The following is a 27,056-nucleotide window of genomic DNA, read 5'->3' on the forward strand; positions in this document are numbered from 1 at the left end:
CTTGTTTTCACAGTGAACACATCGGCGCTCGACCATGTGAATGTGTGCTGCAGCTGTCTTGCTCGCCTAGGAAACACGAGCAGCAACTACGCAGAACGGCTGAAACAGGTTTGAGAAGCTTTCTGTGAACATTTCAGTGGATCAAAGACTCTTTCGTGTAAGCCCCTAGATTCGTAAATCACAACAACAAATAACTACAATTTGTTGCGTACATATGCTTTCTGTGTATTTCTCTATCACCCAGCTGTTGCAAACAAAATAAAACAATTACTCTTATGCTTATTGACAGCTAACATGATCTTATGTCTCTGCTGTAATAAATGTTACAAGAAAAATAGACAAGTGTGCTCGATGGAAAGCCAACTTGATTGCATTCACCGGTTTTGAGAACTGCTACAAGCAAAGTAAACATTTCTCGTGACATGATACTGCGAACTTCAGCTAGGTTCCCTATCGTGGACAACGAAGTGTCTGGCGTGTCCTAATCAGTTAGGAAATTCATTTCCTCAAATTGGTACTTGATTTTATCAGTCCCATCTTTCAGTTTTTTGCGAAAAATCGTTCAGAGACAATTGAATGTCTGTCGTTCTCCGGAGGAACTGACGTGAATGGTGCAATACCGCCATTTGCATTGCGTAAAATATTGGACAATCGTCAACATCTTTAAATCTCTCACAGCCTTCTTCAACATAGATCGCTTTAAAACTAAGTATGCCACATTCTGAGAGGTGTCTGTATGAACCAATACAACGAAAAAAGTTGGGGTAAACATGGGCACTATGATGCAGAACGTGAGAGCAGCGAGCACTTTTTCATTTTCGGTATTGCGAAACACATCTCCTTCACTGTAAGCTTTTCGCTACGATGAACGACCAACAGGGTGCAGTAAACACATGGGAACACATTATTCTGTTACTGTCAAACAGCAGAGCACTAATTCCCGCTATATCTAACTTTAACCTATTCATTTCCCTTTTTAAATTTTCTAACCTACCTGCCAGATTAAGGGATCTGACATTACACGCTCCGATCCGTAGAACGCGTTTTCTTTCTCCTGATAACGACGTCTTCTGGAGTAGTCCTCGTCCGGAGATCCGAATGGGGGACTATTTTACCTCCGGAATATTTTACCCAAGAGGATGCCATCATCATTTAATCATACAGTAATGCTGCATGCCCTCGGGAAAAATTACGGCAGTAGTTTCCCCTTGCTTTCAGCCGTTCGCAGTACCAGCACAGCAAGGCCGTTTTGGTTAGTGTTACAAGGCCAGATCAGTCATTCAGACTGTTGCCCCTGCAACTACTGAAAAGGGTGCTGCCCCTCTTCAGGAACCACACGTTTTTCTGGCCTCTCAACAGATACCCCTCCGTTGTGGATGCACGTACGGTACGGCTATCTGTATCGCTGAGGCACGCAAGTCTCCCCACCAACGGCAAGGTCCATGGTTCCCTAACAATTAATATATGCAGTGCTCTTACCCAGAGCTGTAAATACGGTTTGAACAACACGACTAGCAGATGTTTAGCGCTTCTTGTATCTGTGGTCAGCCAACAGCCTTGCAACAGTGGTAACACAGGTTCCCGTCAGATCATCGAATTTAAGCGCTGTCGGGCTGGGCTAGCACTTCGCTGGGGGGTCGTCCGGTCTGCTAAGCGTTGTTGGCAAGAGGGGTGCAGTAAGCCCTTGTGAGGCAAACTAAGGAGGTACTTGACTGAGAAGTAGCGATACCGGTCACGAAAACTGACACACTGCCGGGAGAGCGGTGTGCTGACCACATGCCCCTCCATATCAGCATCCGGTGACGCCAGTGGGCTGAGGATGACACGACGGTTGGTCGGTACCGTTGCACCTGCAGGGCCTGTTCGGATGAATTTTTGAGTTTTAGTATCAGTGGTCAAGTACAGGGTAATTTGTCGTTCGTAATAAGAAAATACCATGACATAATAAGGGAAACCAGAGCTGGTACGGAAAGATATTGGTGTTCATTCTTTCTGCGCGCTATACGAGATTGGAACAATAGAGAAGCGCGAAGGTGGTTCGATGAACCGTCTGCCAGGCACTTAAATATGACTTTCAGAGTATCCACGTAGATGCGGAAAGAGTTGGCATTAGAAGAGATGAGTGTTTCGCAGTAGTGAAGATGAAAAAGTGTTCGCAACTGTTAAAAAATGCATTTTGGAGGCAATGTTTAATGGACATTTTTGTTTTGTTCTGGTCCATACTACGACCTCTCAAAATTTGTGATGTATTGCGCGATCCATCAACATCTGTATCAGGCGGCCGATGTAATTGCGCCGTACTGCGATTGCACAATGACACGCGCTATAGCGGGCACCGTCATGGTTACGCATCAGTACCTACCCCGCCCCCCCCTCCCCCCTCTCTTCCACCAACCACATAACGCTCCGCTGTGCACTAACTTGCAGTAGCATATAAAACAGCTGCACCGTGCAAGAGGCAAGAGCATTCCATTCTGTTATATTTAGATATTGTAACGAGAGCGAATTTGTTTTCTGTTCGAACTGTGCGACGATCAAGCTAGCGTTATTCGTTTCGATCTACTCTTGAAGGTGAGTAATCCAATTACAAATTACTTATGTTCCATTCCATTACAAAGTGTAGTACTACGTGTGTTAATTCATGTCATAATCGACCATTGCTATAATACAAAACGGGTATTGGTTATATTGAATTGTTACAGTTGTTGTTGTACTAGAATTAGTTTCGATTTTATTTTGAAACTTTGTGAGCGAAGTTAAATTTAATTGCCTCTAGTACATGGATATGGACACATGGTATCGAGAGTTTTTCTTAATCTATGATGACAGGTATTCACTTTTTTGTGCCTTTGTAGTATCACTGTGAAGTTAGGAGATACTGGAAATTTAATAGTCAGTCATAGGTGCACTTTGGATCGTATTCTTCTGTAATCATTCGTTTTGGGTCCGTTACCGTTCTTTCTGCCATACTTCCAGAGCTGTTATAACATGTTTCACGCAAGTAATGGGACGTATGCTGCGGGAAACGACCTCCTATTATCTACGTAGATGTCTCTTTGACGAAGTGCTCTGCCAGTTCGTTTCCGTACATGTCTGCATGACCTCTAATCCACCAGATGCCTGTAATCTAGTTTCCATTTTGCAAGACCTTAACAGTAATTCTTGTTTCTTTAAGTAAACTACACTCGATTCTTTGGATTCCCTCGAGAGTATATTGTTGTGTTACTACGGGAATTGCTGCCATTCTTTGTAAGCCAAGTAACGTGTTTTTTTATGAAAATTATTATGTATGATCATGTTCCTGCTGTTTTTCTCCCGTCTGTTAATACTCCTATCGAGTATTTCTTTTTACTACTACTATAGTTGACGAGGACGATATCTGCGCGAAGTGGCCAGTTTTTCCAATGTACAGCAGTTTCCAATGTTTGTTTAGAATTTCTAGTTTTAATTAGAGTGTATCAATTCAATATGTTCTTGGTTTCAATAGTTATTGGTATTGGGTTCGATAGAATACAAAGCGTGCCATTTAATAATGTTCTACGGGCTTTGGAAATCTTGATATTAATCACTCGTAGTATTGAGTTGTACCAACGAAAGTTGCACCGTCTTGTTAAAAACTTAAACCTTAGAAAGAATGCATTCGATAAGTAATATCGTTCTCGGTAGATGGCTACAGCAGCAAAATAGACATCTGTTTGTGAATTCAGTTGCTATCCCAGGATGGATTTTCACTCTGAGCGCTGTGTGCAGTGATCGGAAACCTCCCGGTGGATTAAGATCGTGTGTTAGATGGACCGCTAGTCGAACCTGGTGTGACGTTCGCTTTATTTTGTACTTTTTATTTGCCAGTGTTAACACTGAATTGAAACGCTCAGTGTAATAACTAGTCTTCGTAAGCAGCAATGTAGAACGCTGTAGGGACGAGTACAGGCCCCCGTAAACGATCAAACGTGTTTGACAAAATCGCCCTTATCTGGTCACACATTTGAACAAGCAAGACCGTACACGTTCAAACAATGTTTGTCAGTTTAATCCCACTTTGAAGCAGACACTATTCGTATTCGTGAGTATACTCAGAGAAATGAGAACGGTCATACATTTAGACAAAGCAGCCCTGGCGTTGACTTCGCCACTGTGTTCAAACAAGGAGAAGAAAACAAGACTCTCATCCAGGGAACTTCTTGAAATGAGAGATTTACCCACAATAATACGCTAAAGGAAATACTACTCTTAGAACCCGATGATTACATCAAATTTCTCCAATTGGACAATGAAACTTCTTAAAACTTATTAAGTCCCTCCTAAAAGAGCTATGAAGCTCGCTCTTATCTAGCCGCTGATTTGTCAAGCAAGCCCGTACACGTACTAAGAAAGCTTGTCAATTTGACCTTACTTTTGAGCAGACACTTTCCGTGTGTGCTGCATTTTGTTACTAGTGGGAATGGCTGCAAATGCAGATAAAGCATTTACAACACTGCCTATGGCACTCTGTTTAAAGAAGAAGAAAACATGAGGCTCGTTCGGGAATGGTTTAAAATGAGAAATATTCAGCTGGAAACCTGTTAATGGTAATGTTTCACTCAGAACCCGATGATTAATTGAACTTTTGGCTGATAGACAGGGAAACGTTTAATAACTTATTTAACGTTACTTCGTCCTCACATTAAAAAAAAAATGGTTCAGATGGCTCTAACCACTATGGGACTTAATATCTGAGGTCATCAGTCCCCTACACTTAGAACTACTTAAATCTAACTAACCTAAGGACATCACACACATCCATGCCCGAGGCAGGATTCGAACCTCCAACCGTAGCAGCAGCGCGGTTCCGGACTGAAGCGCATAGAACCGCTGGGCCACAGCGGCCGCCCTCATTGAAAAAGAAGAAACAAGTATGTGAAACATTATCTCCTACTTAGTATTCTAATGACAGGTCATTAAATTACCACAACTTGAGAATATATAGCTCACATCGGCCGTGCGTAAGATACTTCTTTTGTTCATAACTTCTTCATGCGTAATATATGGCTGGGAAAGAGGTAGTACCTCTACCACTTAGATAATTGTCAGGGCTATTTTGTTTGTATATATGATCGTAGTTCTCATAGAAGTGGAAACTCACGATGCAGTGAGATATATTTTTCACTAAGCATATATGGCGAAACGTCTGCACAAACAACATCCGCCATCTTCTCAAACTTTTTGTCAATCAAAATTTCTCGCAAACACGTCAAATTGCATCGAATATTTGCCAAGCATAGTGAAGTTTGACAAAATGTTTGATCCTTTACAGTTGTCTTAACAAGCGATTCCGACTTTCGGAACTCAGGCAGCGAGCCTGGTGGCGCCATGTGGTACTGATGAACGTCATTCGTGTGATGACCCGTGAAAGTTGATCCAATTCAGATATTCTGAACGATGAGGTCCCACAAACATTTAGGCACGAAATTAACACATTTTCTTTAACAAATGTTAATTGTTAGAGTCCACTTCTGGCGTAATAAGTGCTAGGGGGATACTAAGTGCAATTAAAGCTTTTCTACTAAATGCTGCCATGCGGTGAACTGATCTGAAGAGCCAAAGAAACTTGTACACCTTCCTAATGTCGTGTAGAGCCCCCGCGACCACGCAGAAGTGCCGCACACGACGTCTGATGTGGTTATGGAGGCAATTGACTCCATGAATCCTTCAGGGCTGTCCATAAATCCGTAAGAGTACGAGAGGGTGAAGATCTCTTCTGAACAATGCCTTTAAAGGCATCCCAGATATCCTCAGCGATGTTCATGTCTGAGGAGTTTGGTGCCCAGCGGAAGTGTTTAAACTCAGAAGAGTGTTCGTGGAGCCACGCTGTAGCAATGTCAAGTGTGGGATGTCACATTGTCCTGCTGCTCTTTCCCACGTCTGTCGGAATGCCCAATGGACATGAATGGATGCAGGTGATTAGACAGGATGTTTACGTACGTTTCACTTGTCAGAGTCGTATCTAGACGTATCAGGGGTTCCATATCACATTCACTGCACAAGCCCCACACCATCACAGAGCCACCACTAGCTTGAACAGTGCCGGCCTCGGTGGCGGTGCGGTTCTAGGCGCTCCAGTCCGGAGCCGCGCTGCTGCTACGGTCGCAGGTTCGAATCCTGCCTCGGGCATGGGTGTGTGTGATGTCCTTAGGTTAGTTAGGTTTAATTCGTTCTAAGTTCTAGGGGACTGATGACCACAGCAGTCCCATAGTGCTCAGAGCCATTTGAACTATTTGAACTAGCTTGAACAGGCCTCTGCTCGTATGCAGGGTCCATGTTATCATGAGGTTGTCTGTATACCCGTATTGTGTTGTAAAAAACCTGGAACCTAGAAACGACGGAGAGGCTTCCCCGACGTAGCCCTTAGTGGTTCACAACCACCCCACTGCCGCCTCACATCGAACCCAGGGTTATTGTGCGGTTCGGCCTCCAGTGGACCCAGCCCCCCCCCCCCCCCCCCCCCACCAGACGAGTGTAACCCCAAATGTTTGCATGGTAGAGTAATTATGGCGTGCACGAATGTGGTAACAGTGAATGCGTACCAGTCGCCGACGTAGTGTAGCTGAGACGGAATAAGGGGAACCAGCCCACATTCGCCGAAGTAGATGAAAAACCGTCTTAAGAACCATCCACAGGCTGGCCTGCACACGGCCCTCGACACTGTTTCGTCCCCGCTAGAGGTTCGAGTCCTCACTCGGCAATGGGTCTGTGTGTTGTTTCTAGCATAAGTTAGTTTAAGTAGTGCGTAAGTTTAGGGACCGATTACCTCAGCAGATTGGTCCCTTAGGAATTCACACACATTTGAACCAATCCTCCGGGCGGATACGTGCCGGAGACCGACACGCCTTCCCCTCGGAAAGAAGAGCATTAGACCTCGCGGCCAACCGGGCGGGCTCTCTATACCCGTACACGTCCATTCTCTCGACACAATCTGAAACGAGACTCGTCCGAAGAGGCAACATGTTTCCAGACATCAACTGTCCAATGTCGGTGTTGAGAGGACCAGGCGAGGCGTAAAGCTTTGTGTCGTGCAGTCATCGAGGGTACACGAGTGGGCCTTCGGCTCCGAAAGCCCATATCGATGGTGTTTCGGTGAATGGTTTGCACGCTGACAGCTGTTGATGACCCAGCACTGGAATCTGCAGCAATTTGAGGAAGGATTGCACTTCCGTCACTTCGAACGATTGTCTTCAGTCGCCTTTGGTCCCGTCCTTGGAGGCAGTGTTTCTGGCCGCAGCGATGTCGGAGATTTGATGTTTTACCGGATTCCAGATATTCATGGTCAAAAGGGAAAGTCCCCGCTTCATCGCTACCTCGGATATGCTGTGTCTCATCGCTCGTGCGCCGACTATAACACCACGGTCAAACTCACTCAAATTTTCATAACCTGCCATTGTAGCAGCAGTAACCGATCTAACAACTGCGCCGGACACTTTGTCTTATGCCGGCCGGAGTGGCCGAGCGGTTCTAGGCGCTTCAGTCTGGAACCGAGCGACCGCTACAGTCGCAGGTTCGAATACTGCCTCGGGCATGGATGTGTGTGCTGTCCATAGGTTAGTTAGGTTTAAGTAGTTCTAAGTTCTACGGGACTGATGACTTCAGAAGTTAAGTCCCATAGTGCTCAGAGCCATTTGAACCATCTGAACTTCGTCTTATATAGGCGTTGCCGACCGCAGTGCCGTATTCTGCCTGTTTACATATCTCTGTATTTGAATACGCATCCGTATACCAGTTTCTCTGGCGGTTCAGTCTATTGAATTCTATTCGTGATTACCTCATCTAAATTTAACTAATTAATTTTAAAAGAAATCCGATACTTTAAATAAGTTTCTGCCTCTCATTTATATTACATGGCCGGTTTTTATCTCTCACAGGTAGCGTCGTGTTTACTTGATTACTTAGATGTTAAAAAAGGTTTCCATCAAAATTAAATGCAGAGTCTTGCTTTTAATATACTTATACTTGTAATTCAGCTTGTCGATCAACACTGCTGTTCTCCGTGTAGCTGCAAAATGTTTCAATCCTTGAATGTAGATAATGAGGTACCGATGAGCTATTTTTTTTTTATTTTCCTTTGAAGGCTTTCGAATCTTCCACATATCTGATGGAAACCTGATGCATACAATTGGATAAGAAACTAGACAAGGAGGCAGAAACCACGTGAAAATTATTTTTGGCTCTACCATTGTAACTATGTGCGTTACAGATTGTCTAAAACTGATTTTCATTATCAGCAACATAAACCGTTAACGAGGAAATACTCTGGAATGTAAGAATCCGAAGGTCCTTAAAAAGCCTTCTAAGAGATGTGCAGCTAGTTAATTTACGGAATATTCTCGCTGCTTGCCTTTGCTGAATATATACCTTTGGCAAACTGCACGTAAGGTAAATCCATATGACAACCGGAAATGAATATATCGAACAGCACCGGTCAGCACAATGAGGCGCCCATCTAAGCATAAAACAGGCTTAACTTGAGGTTCCTTATTTAGTTTTGTCTTCCTTTTGGATTCATTTTAACTTGTCTTCACATTGGAACCTAAAGAATTTTATGCAGTCTTTCATTAAGTGTGCGGAACTAATCGGTCTACTGAACTGGTAATAGTTTTCCCTATTATACAGACTTGGAAATAGGAATGACACTCGATTTCAACAAATAGCGATTGATTAAAACTGTGCCGAACCAGAACTCGAAACTGGGATATCTGCTTTTGGTATGGCAAAGGTCCCTGTACTAGATCCGTCCGTAGTACTAAACCTCCGTAGATATTTCTCACTCGAGCCGCTTGTCAGTATGAGTGGTGTAGGCTATGTAACTGATCGTTCATTCCAACTCACGACTGCAGAAGTTCAGTTAACCCTTTCCTGGATCTTCTTAGTGAACTGACGTTTAGAAATCCTCCTACCTGTTCCGTGTCTCATTCTTGCTGACGTAATCCATTGAAGCAGTTCTTGTAGCGAATTGTATTCGTTCGGAGATGCAAACCACCTGTCTCCATTAAGTGGCTGTAAGTGGAAATGTGTGTAGGTAACTTACTTTAAACAAATTCCTACTATGCTTTTATTAACAAACACGCTAAGGTACTTCGCAGTTGCAGAGTTTGATACATGTCTTCAAAAAATCTGAAAAATCGAATGCAATGGCGAGGCATAAAATAGGTCTTCATACATCCAAAGTTGAAATGGAGGACAGTGGAACGTCAGATGGTATAAATTTATATTAAAAGTGAAGAAACTGCTCCAGCTGTATTTAAGGTGTCGATTTTGTATTGGCATCTAGGTTCAACGTTGTAACAACGTCATCTTCAGACCCATACACTTGTTGATGTCAACTGCGTGCGGCTGATACTAGAAGTCAGTGATGAGATACGGACGTGTTCCGTGTGGAAGGTGGTTAGTAAGTTAGTAGAAGTTCGACCTTGCCGTGGTGGGTGGGCTTTCCTAACTAACAGCGCTTGGGCTGTACAATGGCAAACTTGCGAAGTGATGCACAATGCACAGTACGGCTGGTTTCATATGCAAGCCACACCATAGCCGTCGTATTGTGATTTATCTGTCACTTGTAGAGGAACCCATTTACTTTACGACGGTTACAGTGGCGTCTAGTGGGAAAAAATTTTTTTCCATGAAGTTTCCATCTTCTTCTGTAATATTCCTGTCAAATTTGACGCCATTCTGAGCAGTGTCTTTTTTCAGCATCTTGAAATTGGAACTTTAATTATAATCATCCTATATATGTATACAAACGTGCAAACTGCATGGATTTTGCAGTTCCCCGGTTTTGCACCACTTATACAGCTGTGTTAAAGAGGAACATCCACTAAAAACAGTAAACATTTTGGAGCACAATTACGGGATCTGCGTGACGTGGTCAACAATGCAATGTAGACCTTGAATACATTAGGAGCCTTCAAACTACCTAGCGACGGACTATTATTTTTATTCAGAGGTAGTGCCGCACGCCAATAACCCCTATTTCGCCCTTCGTCAACGTTGGCTTAGTTCGATGGTCATTCAGTGCTCCAGCGTTCAGCTGTGGTGACGTAACGCTTTGTTTACAGAGTCACAATGGGCGTGTACCTGGACAGCTGGCTGCTGGAGCTGGCGCTCGCTTTGTCAACGCTGTTGCTGGCCGCCTACCTGAGCTTCCAGTGGAGATACCAGTACTGGAAGAAGAAGGGCGTCCCTTATCTGGAGCCGAGTTTCCCATTCGGTAATCTGGGGCACAGCCTTCTGGGCCAGAAGTTCTTTGGGGATGTTCTCCGTGAGCTGTACGAGAGGGCAAGAGGTGAGTGTCCGTTTACCGCTACGTTATTCAAGTGGGTTATGTTTTATTATTACTACTATTTTTATTATTATTACGTATTACTCAGACAGATTCATACTGCAGATGGTACATCTAATGATGATAACATATTTTGTAATTACATTCAGAGCACTCAGTAGCTGACAAATGGTAATAACTACATAATCATTTTAATAGGAACTCAGTTCTCGTGGATTATTCAGAGAATAATAAGATAAAGATTAAATTCAGTAGCTTGTTATGAAATAATTCAGCGATGCTATCTTCAGGTTGTACGACAGATTCAATTAGAGAAAAGTTCAATAATGCATAGATATAACACTATCGTGTTAAGTTTATGGACTGACACAACAGATATTCGGGGGACTCCACGTCAGCCAGTCTCATATTGCAGATGGTACGTTTGAGGACTAAAACGTAATTTGTAATTACTTCAGCACACTCAGTGGCTGATAATAGGTGACATGTACATAATAATTTTAATAGGAACAAATTCCCTTGTCCTGGATTATTGAAAGAATAATAAGATAAAGATTAAAGTCACTAGCTTGTTCTGAAATGATTTAGCAACGATACCTTCAGGTTGTACTACATTAGATGAAAGTTAAATAATTTCTATATGTAACACTAGCTTGCCAAGATCATGGAATGACACAACAGATCTTCGAGGAACTACACGGAGTTATACGTTAAGTTCACAAAAATGTTTAAAAAATGAATGATACACTTTTGGAGGAACTAGTACAACTAAAAACTACAAACGTGGTCGTATAACCACATGTCCGGAAAAAAGTACACTATCTGATCAAAATTGGACATTGATACGAGCCGTGTCCACCATTTTCGTTCACGGAGGCGTGAACTCTGTTGGGGACACTTCCAGTGAGCTGTGGAGGAACAGCAGTCCATTCTTCCTCGAGAGCCGAAACTAGAGAAACTAGTGACTTTGTGCGCTGCCGTGTGGCGCTTAGTCGACGTTCTGGCTCATCCCAAAGGTGGCTCGTTTGTATCAGGTCTGGATTCTGGACAGAGCAGTCCATTTCAGCGATGTTATCGTCCACGGCCCACTGCTGCACGGATCGTGCTTTATGACGAGTTGTACTGTCGTGCTGATACAAACTATCGACTGCGACCATTTGCCCTACTGTGCGCAGTACACAATGCTATTCACACTCTTCCGACTTTAGATCTTCTTAAGCGCAATAAGGATATCACATCCTAAACGCGAATAACACCCCCTCCCCCCGCCTCAGTTGTCCTTTACATATGCCACTATTAATGATAGCAGGCAACTTTCTCTAGGCATTCACCAAACCAAAATATTTCCATCGGGCTGCTACAGGGTATAGCGTGAATCATCGCTCCCAGTCATCGACTGTCACACTGACTACAGACGTGTGGCATATGTGGAGCTGCTCGACCACTGCACTCCATCCTAAGGTACAGTCGTGGCGCTGTCCACAGCTCGTCGTCTAGTGGTTAGCGTTTCTACCTCTGGATCACGTGGTCCTGGGTTCGATTCTGGGCTGGGTTGTGGATTTTCTCTGCCTAGAGACTGGGTGTTTGTGTTGTCCTCATCATTTCGTCATCATCATTCGTGACAGTAGTTAGACGGGAACGTGAAAAAATTGGACTGTGTGAAAATTGAGACTATGTATGGGCGCTGATGACCGCGCAGTTGAGCGCCCCACAAACCAAACATCATCATCATCATCAGTTATGGCACTAGTTGTACTGCTGGTAGCGTTCTGGAACTGAAGAGTGATTCTTGCCGCTCATTTCGTGCGATTTTTTACAACCACTCTCCGCAGTGCTCGACGATTCCCGCCCGTCAGCATATGGCGTCTGCCTGGTGTTGGCTTGCTTGTCGTTGTTATTTCGGTCACTCAGGTGACGTCCAGTGACCGAGCCACTGTCCAAGTCGCTTAATGCTACTGACCGACACATCCCTGCAACTCAATAATTCCTGCCTCCTTTTATACTGGCGAGTGCGCTTCTCGTGATATCTGTTGATGAATTCCGCCTTTCATAGTGGTATCTCGGAAAGTTTGAGCAGATGGTATACTTGCTGACGTATGGGTCATGCCGTGCTATTACAGTCCCGTGTCTGCCGATATTACAGGTGTGGTTATCACTTGTCGTTACACACCTCCAGGCTTTCCTTCTCAAACAATGATGAGTTAGTGCGGACGTACCTGTCTCTCTGCCCTCATATTTGGTCACATTTATGAAACTCACGGTCCTCTTAACCCTTAACCATTAACATATAATATCATTCACGGAAGTACCCATGAGTGGTCTGGGAGACCTCAAAAATATTTAATACGAAGAAATCAGATAACTGCCATGGAACTTCTCAACATTGATCTATTTATGCCTTAATGCATGTGACACGAATTACACCATTCCAACTTTAAAAAAAAAAATTGACTACATACATATGAAAAAGCCCAATGCATTACGTTTTTAACGCTGCTTTTTGTTCATTATACATAGAAACTCTTAGTTTAGGAACACATTTATATAATTTAAATAAGAAGTTGAGAATTAATATATTTATTCAAGAAAACTGCTAGCAACATTTTACAACTATAAATTCAGTTGGTTGGATTTATTACATACTTTCATTATACTTAATTACAAGTCTTCTTCGCATTGCTTATCACACATACACAGATAGAGACATATCCTCATGTATGGTGACAATTCAGCAAACTTGTTACATTGCATACCTGAAATGAAGGCTTCGCGCAACAACTGCACTTGTATATCGTTTTCTTCATTTGCTGGAAGGATACGTACAGCACACTTCCCACTCTTGAAGTTTCTCTTCAAAGCATGGTTGTTCTCCGAGTAAAGTTTAGAGATTCAACGGTCAGATGTTTGTCAGTAACTCGAATTTCCGTAAATGGACTAACGAGCTCCATTTCAAGCACTTCCATGAAATTTATTCTAGAAACTGGGGAATTGCTTTTGTAAGAGCCGTACACCACATATTCATTTACTGCTGTAATGTCAAAGATTTCGTAAAAAAATGGGCACAGACCGTAACCGAGTTCAACGACAACAGCTATACTGAGTGCATTTTGCATCTTCATTATGGTCTCTCTCATCGTCGGTCATCTCTAGTTGAGATGCCCAATCATGATCAGTGTGTACAACGAATTCTTGGTCACAATCACTTACTTCTTCCTCTAACCATTGCAGTATTTTGTGGTCAAAACCGGGATCATTCACCTTCAACCCTCGGGAAGGACCAGCCATCGATCACATAGCTGATACCCAGGTTTGGTCCCTCAGACCACGCGCAGAAAGTCGCAAGCCTCAAAGTTGCACCTAATAAGAAAACTGCAACGAAACAACCACACATTCACTAACCGACAACTGTGAAGGTATAAGTGTCCGCATAGTTCTGTAAGTATGTTACTTTAAATGAAGCAACAAGTACTACCAAACTCTGAGGTGTGACAGACAACACGTGGGGATTAATGGTGTATCCCACGTTGTCACTGGGTGTTCAAGGGACCAGTGCTTTTTAAATGACCTGTAGCCGCAAATATAAGGGATTAAATTAAGGTGAAGGGGAGACAATGCTAGTGTGTGTGCCCCACGTCTCCCAGCGCTCGGTATGTACTGCGCTACAAGGCGTAGAAAATTTGGCAGTGCACCATTGTGCAGCTCTACAATAACGCAGGTAATCTGAGGCGTAAAATTGGTAATAAAGAACATTTGTTAACGTGTCCAGTAAAGTGTACGTATGGCCCTTGAATCTGCCACCCAAAATTAACCACCCGTTGACACTAAAGAGAGGGCTTTAACGTCCCGTCGACGTCGAGGTCATTAGAGTGCTCAACCGAAACAGGTGCTTTGTTCCACGATGTTCCGAAGATATCTATCTGCCCACACGTGTTTATTCTGGTAATTCATCCGCCCGATTATCCGTAAATGAAATGTAACCTATTAATTGTGGAATTCCAGCGCTCTGTTTTATAGCATCTATTGGCAGAACTGTAATCTGGCGAAGCGCTGTCGTAGTCGGACAGTTTTTCAAAATGAGTTACATTGGTAAAGTAATAGTGAGTGCAGAATTAAGTGTTTTATGCCTTGAACAGCTCCATTTCTCCGCATCCTCGGTTCAGGCTATACTTCCTTTCATCTCGACTCTTGCTTCTTCATATCTGGCGCCCGTGAACTGTGCGAAGTCTGTCTCGATCCCTCGATGATGCCAGCGAAAGATTCAGTGTCGCAGTTCGTGACAGCTAGCAGCCGGTACCACATGGCAGCCCCTTGTCATTCGGAGCCCTTAGTCTTAAGATGCTCGTATAGACCGAAACGGATTAACGGAATTAAAAACAAAACCAAAATGATGTGATCTAGACTGCTTTTTATTAAATTATTAAATACTACTGCTGTGCTTACACATTACTCAGAAAATTATAGCAAAATATTCCACAGATATATTGCTGGCTGTTAGCGCCCAAAAAGCTCTATATTTCACCGAGCGATCGGCTATCGGCCGCGATGAAGAACTGACCGCCTGGACCACTGTGGAAGGGGAAGGCAGTGCTCACTCTCTCTCCCCCCCCCCCTCACCCCTTCCACACCGCCGTCCATCCCTACGACGCTGTGGCAGTCGAGGCTCCATCAGTGAAGTATCTCGAACAGAACAACCTCTCCAGTGCCATCCATTTGAAATCGAACTCACACTTTCCTCAAGCGACATCCAGAAAGCCATGGATCAAGGCAGTCGGGCTGATGGGCAAATTTTTCGATTTCAGAGAAGAATTTGACTCAGTACCACATCTACTCATATTATCAAAACAAGATCTTATGGAACATCAGTCGAAATTTGTGACTAGGTTGAGCATATCGGACGCAGAATGATGTATTTAATGGACATCAACTAAGAGTGGTGGGTCTCTTTCTGTTCACGTTGTGTGTTTATGACCTTGAGGACAATATTTATGATAATCTCAGATTCCTGTAGATGATGCAGTTATCTACAGCTAAGTACAGTCTGAACGAAGCTGCACAAATATTCGTTCAGACCTTGATAAGATCTCACAGAGGTCCAAATAGAGCAATTTCATTTACATGTTCAGAAATGTGAAACTCCGCACGTCACAAAACAGAAAATCGTAGTACCCTATGAATATAATATCAGTGAGTCAGTTGAAATCGGTAAAGCCATACAAATACCTGCGTTTAACGCTACTAGGGACACGAAATGGAACGATCACATAGGCTCAGTCATGGGTAAAACCGGTGGCAGACTTCGTTTTGTTTGTAGAATATTAGGGAAATTCGGTCTTCAAAGTGATCCATACTGGAGTATTGAGTAAGTGTGTGGGACCTTAGCAAATTGGACCAACTGGGGGTATTGAAACTATATAGGAAAGAGCAACACGAATGGTCACAGGTTTGTCTGACACATGGGAGAGTGTCACGGAGATCTTGGATGAACTGAATGGCAGACTCGCGAAGAAAGACGGAAACTTTTCTGAGAAAGTCTACTAACAATGTTTCATGAACCAGCTTTAAATGATGACTCTACGAATATACTACAATACCTTGCATGTCGCTCTCACAGGGATTGTGAAAACAAGTTAGATTAGTTACAGCACACACAGAAGCATTTGAGCAATCTTTCTTCCTGCACTCCATATGTGAATGGAACGAGAAAAAAAGCCGTAGTAACTGGTACAATGGGACGTAACCGACTGCCATGCACTTTGCTTAATTCGCAGAATGTAGATGTAGAATACCAGGAGTCACCTCCCTAGACTTGTTGCAGGTTTCGTCCTCGGTCCCGATTAAACCAATATCGGTGTTCCGAGTTCTCCAGAGGATGCCGTCAGTGTCACGATTCATAAATTGGTCCCTGATTTAAATGGCAATGTATGGTTCAGTTTAGTTGCTACTGAAGACTTCGCATGAATCATAATTTCTCATCACGATTCCTAGTCCATTTTCCCATGCCGATTTACACTGTGACATAACGTTAGAACTTTCACTACAAATTATATTAAAAACGACGTCATGCCTTTCTTCAAATTAATCAGACGCTCTCACTAGAATCGAATGCTCCAGTGCGATTATCAACAACGAATGAATCAACTCAGACAGGTACGTTTTGTTCTCTGCATTTTTCGAGACGTGGTATCTCACCATGTCTGGCCTGTTTTTCTCCTACCTATGTGCATGATGGAAGGAGTTAGGATTACATAAAAATCAGTCTAGCACTGGCAGAAAGGACATTTCTGGCCAATAGGAGACTGCTAGTACCAAACAGAGGTCTTAATTTGTGGAAGAAATTTCTGAGAATGTACGTTTTGAGCTCAGCATTATATGCAAGTGAATCGTGGACAGTGGGAAAAACGGAACAGAAGAGAATCGAAACATTTGAGATGTGGTGCTACAACAGAATGTTGAGAATTTGGTGGACCGTTAAAATGAAGGATGAGGAGGTTCTCCGCAGAATTGGCTAGAAAAGGAACATGTGGGGAATACTGACTAGAAGGAGGATTAGCATGATACATCGTATGTTGCGAAGTCAGGGAGTAACCTTCGTCGTACTAGAGAGTTCTGTAGAGAGTAAAAACTGTAGGGAAAGACAGAAGTTTGAGTACATCCAAGAAATAATTGAGGACGTTGTATACAAGTGCTTCTCTGAGAGATGGAAAGAAAAGCATAACATACTTCGATACCTGAAAAGCATAATGCAAGGAATAGAAATAAGAACATGGTCAAAAGGATTTTTACTAAAATAATTAGGACGCAGGGGAACAGTAGCACAACTAAGACAATATTTTTATTCATTTTTCATTACTATATTGGCGTTCCGTTTCTAAAAGGATGAACGGCCTTGACCATGATGCAGAAATTTTAACACTAAAAGGTTTTTGTACTCAAACAAATGTTCTGTATAATTAAAAACTGTATAGAAAATCTAATCCAATGGCAACAGACAGTTTTTAAACATTATTAAGGAACAAGAGTGGCAGGATGTTCATAGTGCTGATAAGATAGATGACAAATACAGGGTGATCAAAAAGTCAGTATAAATTTGAAAACTTAATAAACCACGTAATAATGCAGATGCAAAGGTAAAAATAGACACACATGCTTGGAATGATATGTGGTTTTATTATAATGAAAAAAAAGTATTGCAAGACGCGTGAAATATCTCTTGAGCGCGTTGTTTGGTGATGATCGTGTGTTCAGCCGCCACTTTCGTCGTGCTTCGCCTCCCTGGTCCCCAGACCTCAGTCCGTGCGATTATTGGCTTTGTTGTTACCTGAAGTCGCAAGTGTATCGTGATTGATCGACATCTCTAGGGATGCTGAGAGACAACATCCGACGCCAATGCCTCACCATAACTCCGGACATGCTTTACATTGCTAGTCAAAACATTATTCCTTGAGTACAGCTATTGTTGAGGAATGATGATGGACATATTGAGCATTTCCTGTAAAGAACATCATCTTTGCTTTGTATTACTTGGTTATGCTAATTATAGCTATTCTGATCAGATGAAGCGCCATCTGTTAGACATTTTTTCAACTTTTGTATTTTTTTGGTTCTAATAAAACCCCATGTCATTCCAAGCATGTGTGTCAATTTGTACCTCTTTATCTACATTATTCTGTGATTTATTCAGTTTTCAAATTTATACTGACTTTTTGATCACCCGGTATAATGCTTTCCTTAACACATCTCTCACGCTCTTTGAAGTTGCTTTCCATTAGAACTTTCTAAATAGGGTAGTAGCAGTAAAAGGCAGCCTGAGCCTGTTTAGTATGATAAGGATATTATGTATAAGAAAGTGGGAATTACATGAAAATGCTAGAAGCAGTCACAATTGAGCTACAGCAGCCCATTACAAACACTACTGTAAGGTGCTTAAAATGTTATTTGGAAGGCACAGAGTATGTGGTATCCGAATAGAATAGGTAATTCTCAGGATACTTCCTGGGGGGACGCCAGATGTCACTACCGTTTTATTCAGTGACTTTCCCTCAGTTACTACGAACTGTGGTCATCCTGACAGGATGTATAGTTGCACAACAGAGACGACACTCCATAGACACACGAATTTATAGCTTCTGTAGAACTTAGCACATCTTGAGGATTTTGGGATCTTTTAAATTTGGCGTGCTTTTTCAATAGCTTCTGCAACATGAAATGTATTTGCCCTTCGTGGCAAAAGTGGATCGAATTGGTGGGTAATCACACAGTATTTTATTTCCATAATTTTAGGAAAACGATTCATTGGTCTCTACTCGATACTCCGTCCTGTGCTTCTCGTACGGGATCCTGAAATTGTTCGCCACATTCTGATAAAGGACTTCGCCTCGTTCCGTGAGCGGGGGATCTTCATGGACGACGAGGAGCCACTCAACAGGCACTTGTTCTGGCTGCCTGCTCAGGAGTGGCACCATCGCAGGGCCAAACTGACGCCTGCGTTCAGCTCCGGCAAACTGAAAGGCCTGTTCCAGGTGAGTTGAATAATGATAATGGTATACACACTACAGAGTTACGTACTTATTTGGTTCCGACTTAAACAGAACACAGCAAAGACATGCAGCAATAATACGGAATGAGTCCTACACTGACGGAAGAAAAAACCAAGACACCAAGAAGGAGTTGTGTAACATAAACAAAACTTGATAGGCTTGTTTCTACGTCTGATAGCTTATGACTATTCAAATTTTCGCCAGTCGCATAAGAGTGGCGCTGATAGCGCTATGGTGAGACTACAAATGAGGTTTACCTTAAGTAGACGCTGCAACGGTCATAAGCGTTAGTTATCTTAAAAGATTGGACACGATGACTTGATGTCAGTTAAAAATGTCTTTAAAACGACAAACACGTCATTAACAACGCGTGACTGATTTTCAATAAGGATGTTGCATCTACGGTATTGCAGAAAGACTTGGCAGGAATATAGCCAGCCACCTTGCTGGCAGCGTAGCTCATGACACTGTTCGGTCGTAAGAAGATCGGGCTCTGCAGAGCCTGATGACGCTACCGAGAGGGAAGACCGTCGTGCTGAACGTGCATCGTACTGCAGCAGTCGGCACAATGATGCAATCAATTGTTACAAGTCGGTTACTTCAAAGACATCTCAGAGCCAGACGCACTGTAGCGTACATCGGACTAACCCCAAACCGCCACCATATGCGACTTCAGTGAGGGCTAAGTGGAGGGTAGGGTGGAAGTCTGTTCTGTTTTCTGTTGAAAAGTGGTTCTGTCTTTGTGCCAGTGATACCTGTGTGTCGATTAGGAGGAAGCCGGTTGAGGGCCAGCAACCAACCCATCTGCATGCCCGACACACTAGAGCCAAACATGGATTTATGGTCTGGGGTGCAATTTCGTGTGACAGTAGCAGCACCCTCGTGGTGATCTCACGCACGCTGACTGTCAATTTGTATGTCCATCCAGTGGATCGACCTGTTGTGCTGCCATTCATGAACAGTATTCCCAAGGGTGTTTCCCAACAGAATAATGCTCGCCCACAAACAGCAGTTGTAACCCAACATGCTCTACAGAGTGTTGACCCATTGTCTTGGCGTGCTCGATCACTGGACCTGATACCATTCAAGCACATATGCAACATATTGGACAACTCCAGCTTTATCCACAACCAGCATTAACAGTATTTGTATTGTCCAACCAAGTGGAACAGTCATGGAACTCTATCCCATAACTGACATCTGGAACATGTACATCACAAAGCATTGGCATTTGAATACTTGCCTTCAACATTCATGCAGTTTACATCGGTTATTAATGTACCAATATTTCTCATTTTTAATGACTTATCTCACACTTACATTAAACCATGATCTTGCAATGTTAATCAGTTAAATATGTTACCCAGACAAATATATTCAGAAAATTTCATTACTCTACATAAATATTTTGGTTTTGCGAATTTTTTCTGTCAGTATATAATGGCCTGCCTAACACCATTCTTTTCATTTCCATTGAAATGCCAGCAAAGCTTATCACAGCCGAAGTAAAGATTTAATCCTCGTAGTGGATGAACAACATTGGTAGATACGGAAAAAGATTACTTCTTTAGTACAAAGAACAACATCATGGCCAGACAGGAAGTATCAATTGCACTGTGTTTGATGTGAATTGAGACACACACGAGACATGGTCACATGTCAATATAACTTCGTAGATGTACACACTACCGGTTGCTATACAACGATTAGAGTGGCAATTATTCTCGGTGACAGGTCGAGCAGTCACCTGACTATCACTGTTGTTCATGTTTAGCGTAGGGTATATAAGTAGGTAGGATACAAAGGGGCCGGGACACCTTCAGATGTTGAGTAATCACTGTGGAGGACAAGGGGATGTCGAGTACTCATATGTGGCAGCGTTGTCGGCACCTTGTAGGTTTTTAAAGTGGCCTCATCGTGGGTGTCCACAATGCTCGAACAGTATAGTATCTGTATTTGTGGGGAAATCCGATGTGACAATGGCCCATTGTTGGACTGCATGAGAACGCAAAGGCAGGTGTACTCATGATGATGTTCCAGTCGACTACATCTGCCTACAAAATTGATGGATCGCTGTATTGTGCACCAAGCATAGCTTCAACACATACACATGCGTGCCTGACATCTGAGAACAAATAACATTCTCCCTGTAACATTCTGGATCATAACATCACTTTGGCCAGTGGCTAGCAGCAGCCAGACTAGCGAACGACCATCTCAGCATAGGTTGTTGGCAACACCACAATGCAAAGGGTTGAGTTTGGAATGATTCTGCGATTGGGAAACATGACTGATGAATGGTCTGGCTCTTGTGTTGAGTGAATGGTGTGGCATTGTGTTGAGTGATGAAATGTTGTTTTGCACTGCCCCAGATTGCCGTCTTCAGTGAGTGTGGTAGTGATGTGGGAGAGGTCTTGGAAAAGTGCAGTGGTGTTACTCCTGGATATCAAGAATCAGTGACAAAAGATGTGGGCCAGTTTATCTTAAGAGAGGATACAATGGCTTTATAACACCCCGTCTCAACCGAATTAGTACATGCAACCACGCCTGAATGGGTGCAATGTCATACTGACAAGCACATACTGCCAAGTACCAACCCCACAAAGTTTAATTTCGTTTACTCCTCCCCACCTGGTTGCTATGCTTTTTCATTAGACAGTGTATAAAAATTACACACTATATTCTCATTTCAGCTATTGTTACAAAATTTGATTTACATAATCATCTACAAATTTCAGTTGTATGAACAAAAATGAGAAAAAGTTTTCTATCTGGCATTTGTGAGCCTGTAGTAGTGTGCCATGACATATCGATACCACACCATGGGCATCACAACAATGGAATTGCAAGTCTGTGAGAGACGCCAACAGCTGTCATGCAGGATGTAGCAGATTCACTGGGAAGTTCCCACTATGATACACCTCCAGCAGCTCTGTACTCTGAGTGCCCTCTGCTGCCACAGCATAGGATGGCCGTCGGTAGCCACTCAACCCACTCACAATTGGCGCCCATTGCAGTAACACTGTAGCTCATGCGCAGTACAATGAGCTTCATCCTTGTTGATACTCCACTTCTTGCTGTATATTTGTAATGAGTCTACGTTTGTTTGGAGAAACAGAAGCTAAGTAAATCTTCCATTTGCTGTGTTTCTTGTTCCCTAACCATTTAGGCTTTTGGAATAAAGTAAAACACCTACAGCCATCATTATGATGTTCCAACACCTACAGGTCTTAGTTGATGCTGAAGGGGTTAACACCATCTGTGTACACGCTGTATTAGTGGACAACATCTATAACTGGTTTTCGCAGACTAACTGTAGCCGCCAGTTTGTCTCTCCAACCATCCACTATCAACTGTAGTTCCTAGTTGGAGAGACAACATCGCAGTTACAGGTAGTCTGCAAAAACCAGTTGTAGTTGAATGTTGGAGAGATAACATAGCAGTTAAAGGTGGTCGGTGAAAACCAGTTAGGCTAACCACTGATGCATCGTGTATATGAATGGTGTTAACCCCCTCAGCATCAACTAATGCATGAAGACGGTGAACTGAAGCACCGAATCTGGTAGCCATACAATAAATGATGTCATACGAACGGCTTTATTAAAAAATTCAATGGCTGGAGGTAAAATAGTCCCCCATTCGGATCTCCGGGCGGGAACTACTCAAGAGGACGTCATTATCAGGAGAAAGAAACCTGGCATTCTACGGATCGGAGCGTGGAATGTCAGATCCCTTAATCGGGCAGGTAGGTTAGAAAATTTAAAAAGGGAAATGGATAGGTTACAGTTAGATTTGGTGGGAATTAGTGAAGTTCGGTGGCAGGAGGAACAAGACTTTTGGTCAGGTGAATACAGGGTTATAAATACTAAATCAAATAGGGGTAATGCAGGAGTAGGTTAAATAATGAATAAAAAAATAGGAGTACGGGTAAGCTACTACAAACAGCGTAGTGAACGCATTATTGTGGCCAAGATAGACACGAAGCCCACGCCTACTACAGTAGTACAAGTTTATATGTCAACTAGCTCCGTAGATGACGAAGAAATTGATCAAATGTATGATGAGCTAAAAGAAATTATTCAGGTAGTGACGGGAGACGAAAATTTAACAGTCATGGGGGACTGGACTTCGGGAGTAGGAAAAGGGAGAGAAGGAAACATAGTAGGTGAATATGGATTGGGGCTAAGAGATGAAAGAGGAAGCCGCCTGGTAGAATTTTGCGCAGAGCATAACTGAATCATTGCTAACACTTGGTTCAAGAGCCGGCCGCGGTGGTCTCGCGGTTCTAGGCGCGCAGTCCGGAACCGTGCGACTGCTACGGTCGCAGGTTCGAATCCTGCCTCGGGCATGGATGTGTGCGATGTCCTTAGGTTAGTTAGGTTTAAGTAGTTCTAAGTTCTAGGGGACTGATGACCACAGCAGTTGAGTCCCATAGTGCTCAGAGCCATTTGAACCATTTGGTTCAAAAATCATGAAAGAAGATTGTATACATGGAAGAACCCTGGAGATACTAAAAGGTATCAGATAGATTATGTAATGGTAAGACAGAGATTTAGGTACCAGGTTTTAAATTGTAAGACATTTCCAGGGGAAGATGTGGAGTCAGACCACAATGTATTGCTTTAAACTGTAGATTAAAACTCAAGAAACTGCAAAAAGGTGGGAATTTAAGGAGATGGGACCTGGATAAACTGAAAGAACCAGAGGTTGTACAGAGATTCAGGGAGAGCATAAGGGAACAATTGACGGGAATGGGGGAAAGAAATACAGTAGAAGAATAATGGGTAGCTTTGAGGGATGCAATAGTGAAGGCAGCAGAGCATCAAATAGGTAAAAAGACGAGGGCTAGTAGAAACCCTTGGGTAACAGAAGAAATATTGAATCTAATTGATGAAAGGAGAAAATATAAAAATGCAGTAAATGAAGCAGGCAAAAAGGAATACAAACGTCTCAAAAATGAGATCGACAGGAAGTGCATAATGGCTAAGTAGAGATGGCTAGAGGACAAATGTAAGGATGTAGAGGCTTATCTCACTAGGGGTAAGATAGATACTGCCTACAGGAAAATTAAGAGACCTTTGGAGATAAGAGAAACACTTGTATGAACATCAAGAGCTCAGATGGAAACCCAGTTCTAAGCAAAGAAGAGAAAGCAGAAAGGTGGAAGGAGTATATAGAGGGTCTATATAAGAGCGATGTACTTGAGGACAATATTATGGAAATGGAAGAGGATGTAGATGAAGATGAAATGGGAGATATGATACTGCGTGAAGAGTTTGACAAAGCACTGAATGAACTGAGCCGAAACAAGGCCCCGGGAGTAGACAACATTCCATTAGAACTAGTGACGGCCTTGGGAGAGCCAGTCTTGACAAAACTCTACCATCTGGTGAGTAAGATGTATGAGACAGGCGTAATACCCTCAGACTTCAAGAAGAATATAATAATTCCAATCCCAAAGAAAGCAGGTGTTGACAGATGTGAAAATTAGCGAACTATCAGTCTAATAAGTCACAGCTGCAAAATACTAACGCGAATTCTTTACAGACGAATGGAAAAACTGATAGAAGCCGATTTCGGGGAAGATCAGTTTGGATTCCGTAGAAATGTTGGAACACGTGAGGCAATACTGACCCTACGACTTATCTTAGAAGCTAAATTAAGGAAAGGCAAACCTAAGTTTCTAGCATTTGTAGACTTAGAGAAAGCTTTTGACACTGTTGATTGGAATACTCTCTTTCAAGTTCTGAAGGTGGCAGGGGTAAAATCCAGGGAGCGAAAGGCTATTTACAATTTGTACAGAAAGCAGATGGCAGTCATACGAGTCGAGGGGTATGAAAGGGAAACAGTGGTTGGGAAGGGAGTGAGACAGGGTTGTAGCCTATCCCCGATGCTATTCAATCTGTATATTGAGCAAGCAATAAAGTAAACAAAAGAAAAATTCGGAGTAGGTATTAAAATCCATGGAGAAGAAATAAAAACTTTGAGGTTCGCCGATGACATTGTAATTCTGTCAGAGACAGCAAAGGACTTGGAAGAGCCATTGAACGGAATGGACAGTGTGTTGAAAGCAGGGTATAAGATGAACATCAACAAAAGCAAAACGAGGATAATGGAATGTAGTCGAATTAAGTCGGGTGATGCTGAGGCAATTACATTAGGAAATGAGACACTTAAAAGTAGTAAAGCAGTTTTGCTATTTGGGGAGCAAAATAACTGATGATGGTCGAAATAGAGAGGATATAAAATGTAGACTGGCAATGGCAAGGAAAGCGTTTCTGAAGAAGAAAAATTTGTTAACATCGAGTATAGATTTAAATGTCAGGAAGTCGTTTCTGAAGGTATTTGTATGGAGTGTAGCCATGTATGGAAGTGAAACTTGGACGATAAATAGTTTAGATAAGAAGAGAAAAGAAGCTTTCTAAATGTGGTGCTACAGAAGGATGCTGAAGATTAGGTGGGTATATCACATAACTAATGAGGATGTATTGAATAGAATTGGGGAGAAGAGGAGCTTGTGGCACAACTTGACTAGAAGAAGGGACCGGTTGGTAGGACATGTTCTGAGACATCGAGGGATCACCAATTTAGTATTGGAGGGCAGCGTGGAGGGTAAAAATCGTAGAGGGAGACCAAGAGATGAATACACTAATCAGGTTCAGAAGGATGTAGGCTGCAGTAAGTACTGGGAGATGAAGAAGCTTGCACAGGATAGAGTAGCATGGAGAGCTGCATCAAACCAGTCTCAGGACTGAAGACCACAACAACAACATGGCTGGAGTCCCCCAGACCTCCAATCACAAGGATGGACATACAAAAATGTTTGCTTCTATCCAGGTTTCCTACGACGAGAGTTGCCACACCATTCTGTAGCCCACCTCGCCTTGTATACAGGTATACAAACAAGTCTTTAATTAATACATCCAACCTGTACTTTGAGGTACAAAGGTTGCCACATCCATAGCTCGGAATCATTCCTGTCAACATGAAGGATTTGTACTAAGAGCATGTACCTGTATCACTCAGTCATATCTAAAATTTGTACGTTTTGATTCTACCAGCAATGTATGAGACTGAATCTTTACTTTGTGACTATTGTGAAGTATAGATTTCAAGTGGGCTGTGCTCAACAGCTGATCCAGGAATGCGGCCGAGAGCTGGCTGATGTAGCGACGGAGATGGCGAGTCGCGGAGACCCTGTGGAGGTGCGCGAGGTGGCGTCTCGCTTTACGACTGACGCCATCGTCTCGGTAGGCTTCGGCCTCTCGTCGGACTCCCAGCGAAACCCCAACTCCGTGTTCCGCGACTGGAGCAGCAGGGCGTTCGCAACCGGTCTCGTATCGAGTCTCAGCGTCAGACTAAATTTCATGGCTCCACGGCTGGCCAGCTTACTAAGGCAAGTCCTTTGGGTCATATCAATTGTTCGTGTATAGAATTATGCCTATAAAGTCATGGGAGTGGTTGAGTTATAGATCATAAAGCTTTATTGTAGTAATTAAACTGCTTAAATTATAATTGATTTGGAAGCCGAAGGAAATTTTTTTATTGTAAAAGCGGAGGATAATGTCAAATGCCTCCCCCCATGAACCATGGGCCTTGCCGTTGGTGGGGAGGCTTGCGTGCCTCAACGATACAGATAGCCGTACCGTAGGTGCAACCACAACGGAGGGGTATCTGTTGAGAGGCCAGACAAACGTGTGGCTCCTGAAGAGGGGCAGCAGCCTTTTCAGTAGTCACAGGGGCAACAGTCTGGATGATTGAATGATCTGGCCTTGTAACACTGCCCAAAATGGCCTTGCTGTTCTGGTACTGCGAACGGCTGAAAGCAAGGGGAAACTACAGCCGTAATTTTTCCCGAAGGCATGCAGCTTTACTGTATGCATGGAGAGCTGCATCAAACCAGTCTCAGGACTGAAGACCACAACAACAACAACAACAATGTCAAATGAATGTTTCCTCAACACCGTGCTCTCTGGATGCAGAGCGACGTGGATAGCAGTAAGGCCTAGCTTACGTAAGAATCGAAGAGGCACAGCAATGATTTGTCCCATGAATACCAGTTTATACGAGTGTCTTAAACCAATACGGCTGGCCATTTATACGGGAGTATGAGGGAGGTTGGGAAATAACGTGACTGTAGCTACTTTGTGTGTTTGTGGGCCATGGGAAAGAATACATCTTCTTTTTGTTATTACAAGCTACACGATATATTT

General features: G+C 43.0%; 1 protein-coding gene across 1 annotated transcript; it reads left to right on the forward strand.

The window, feature by feature from the left end:
* On the forward strand, positions 1-26,276 carry LOC126235636 (cytochrome P450 6k1-like). Its single transcript, XM_049944350.1, has 4 exons — positions 1-108; positions 10,083-10,309; positions 18,587-18,825; positions 25,977-26,276. Exons 2-4 carry the CDS (start codon positions 10,090-10,092, stop codon positions 26,274-26,276), a joined length of 759 nt encoding a protein of 252 aa, XP_049800307.1. The 5' UTR covers positions 1-108; positions 10,083-10,089.
* Positions 26,277-27,056: the final 780 nt, after the last annotated feature.

Source organism: Schistocerca nitens, chromosome 2 (assembly GCF_023898315.1).
Source record: "Schistocerca nitens isolate TAMUIC-IGC-003100 chromosome 2, iqSchNite1.1, whole genome shotgun sequence".
In the NCBI taxonomy this organism is placed as follows: Eukaryota; Metazoa; Arthropoda; class Insecta; order Orthoptera; family Acrididae; genus Schistocerca; species Schistocerca nitens.

Bases quoted from the DNA above. Each gene is read 5' to 3' on its own strand.
- LOC126235636 (XM_049944350.1), top strand. From the start codon at position 10,090: ATGGGCGTGTACCTGGACAGCTGGCTGCTGGAGCTGGCGCTCGCTTTG. The intron at 10,310-18,586 runs GTGAGTGTCCGT...CCATAATTTTAG, and splicing joins GCTGTACGAGAGGGCAAGAG to GAAAACGATTCATTGGTCTC. The intron at 18,826-25,976 runs GTGAGTTGAATA...TGTGCTCAACAG, and splicing joins AACTGAAAGGCCTGTTCCAG to CTGATCCAGGAATGCGGCCG.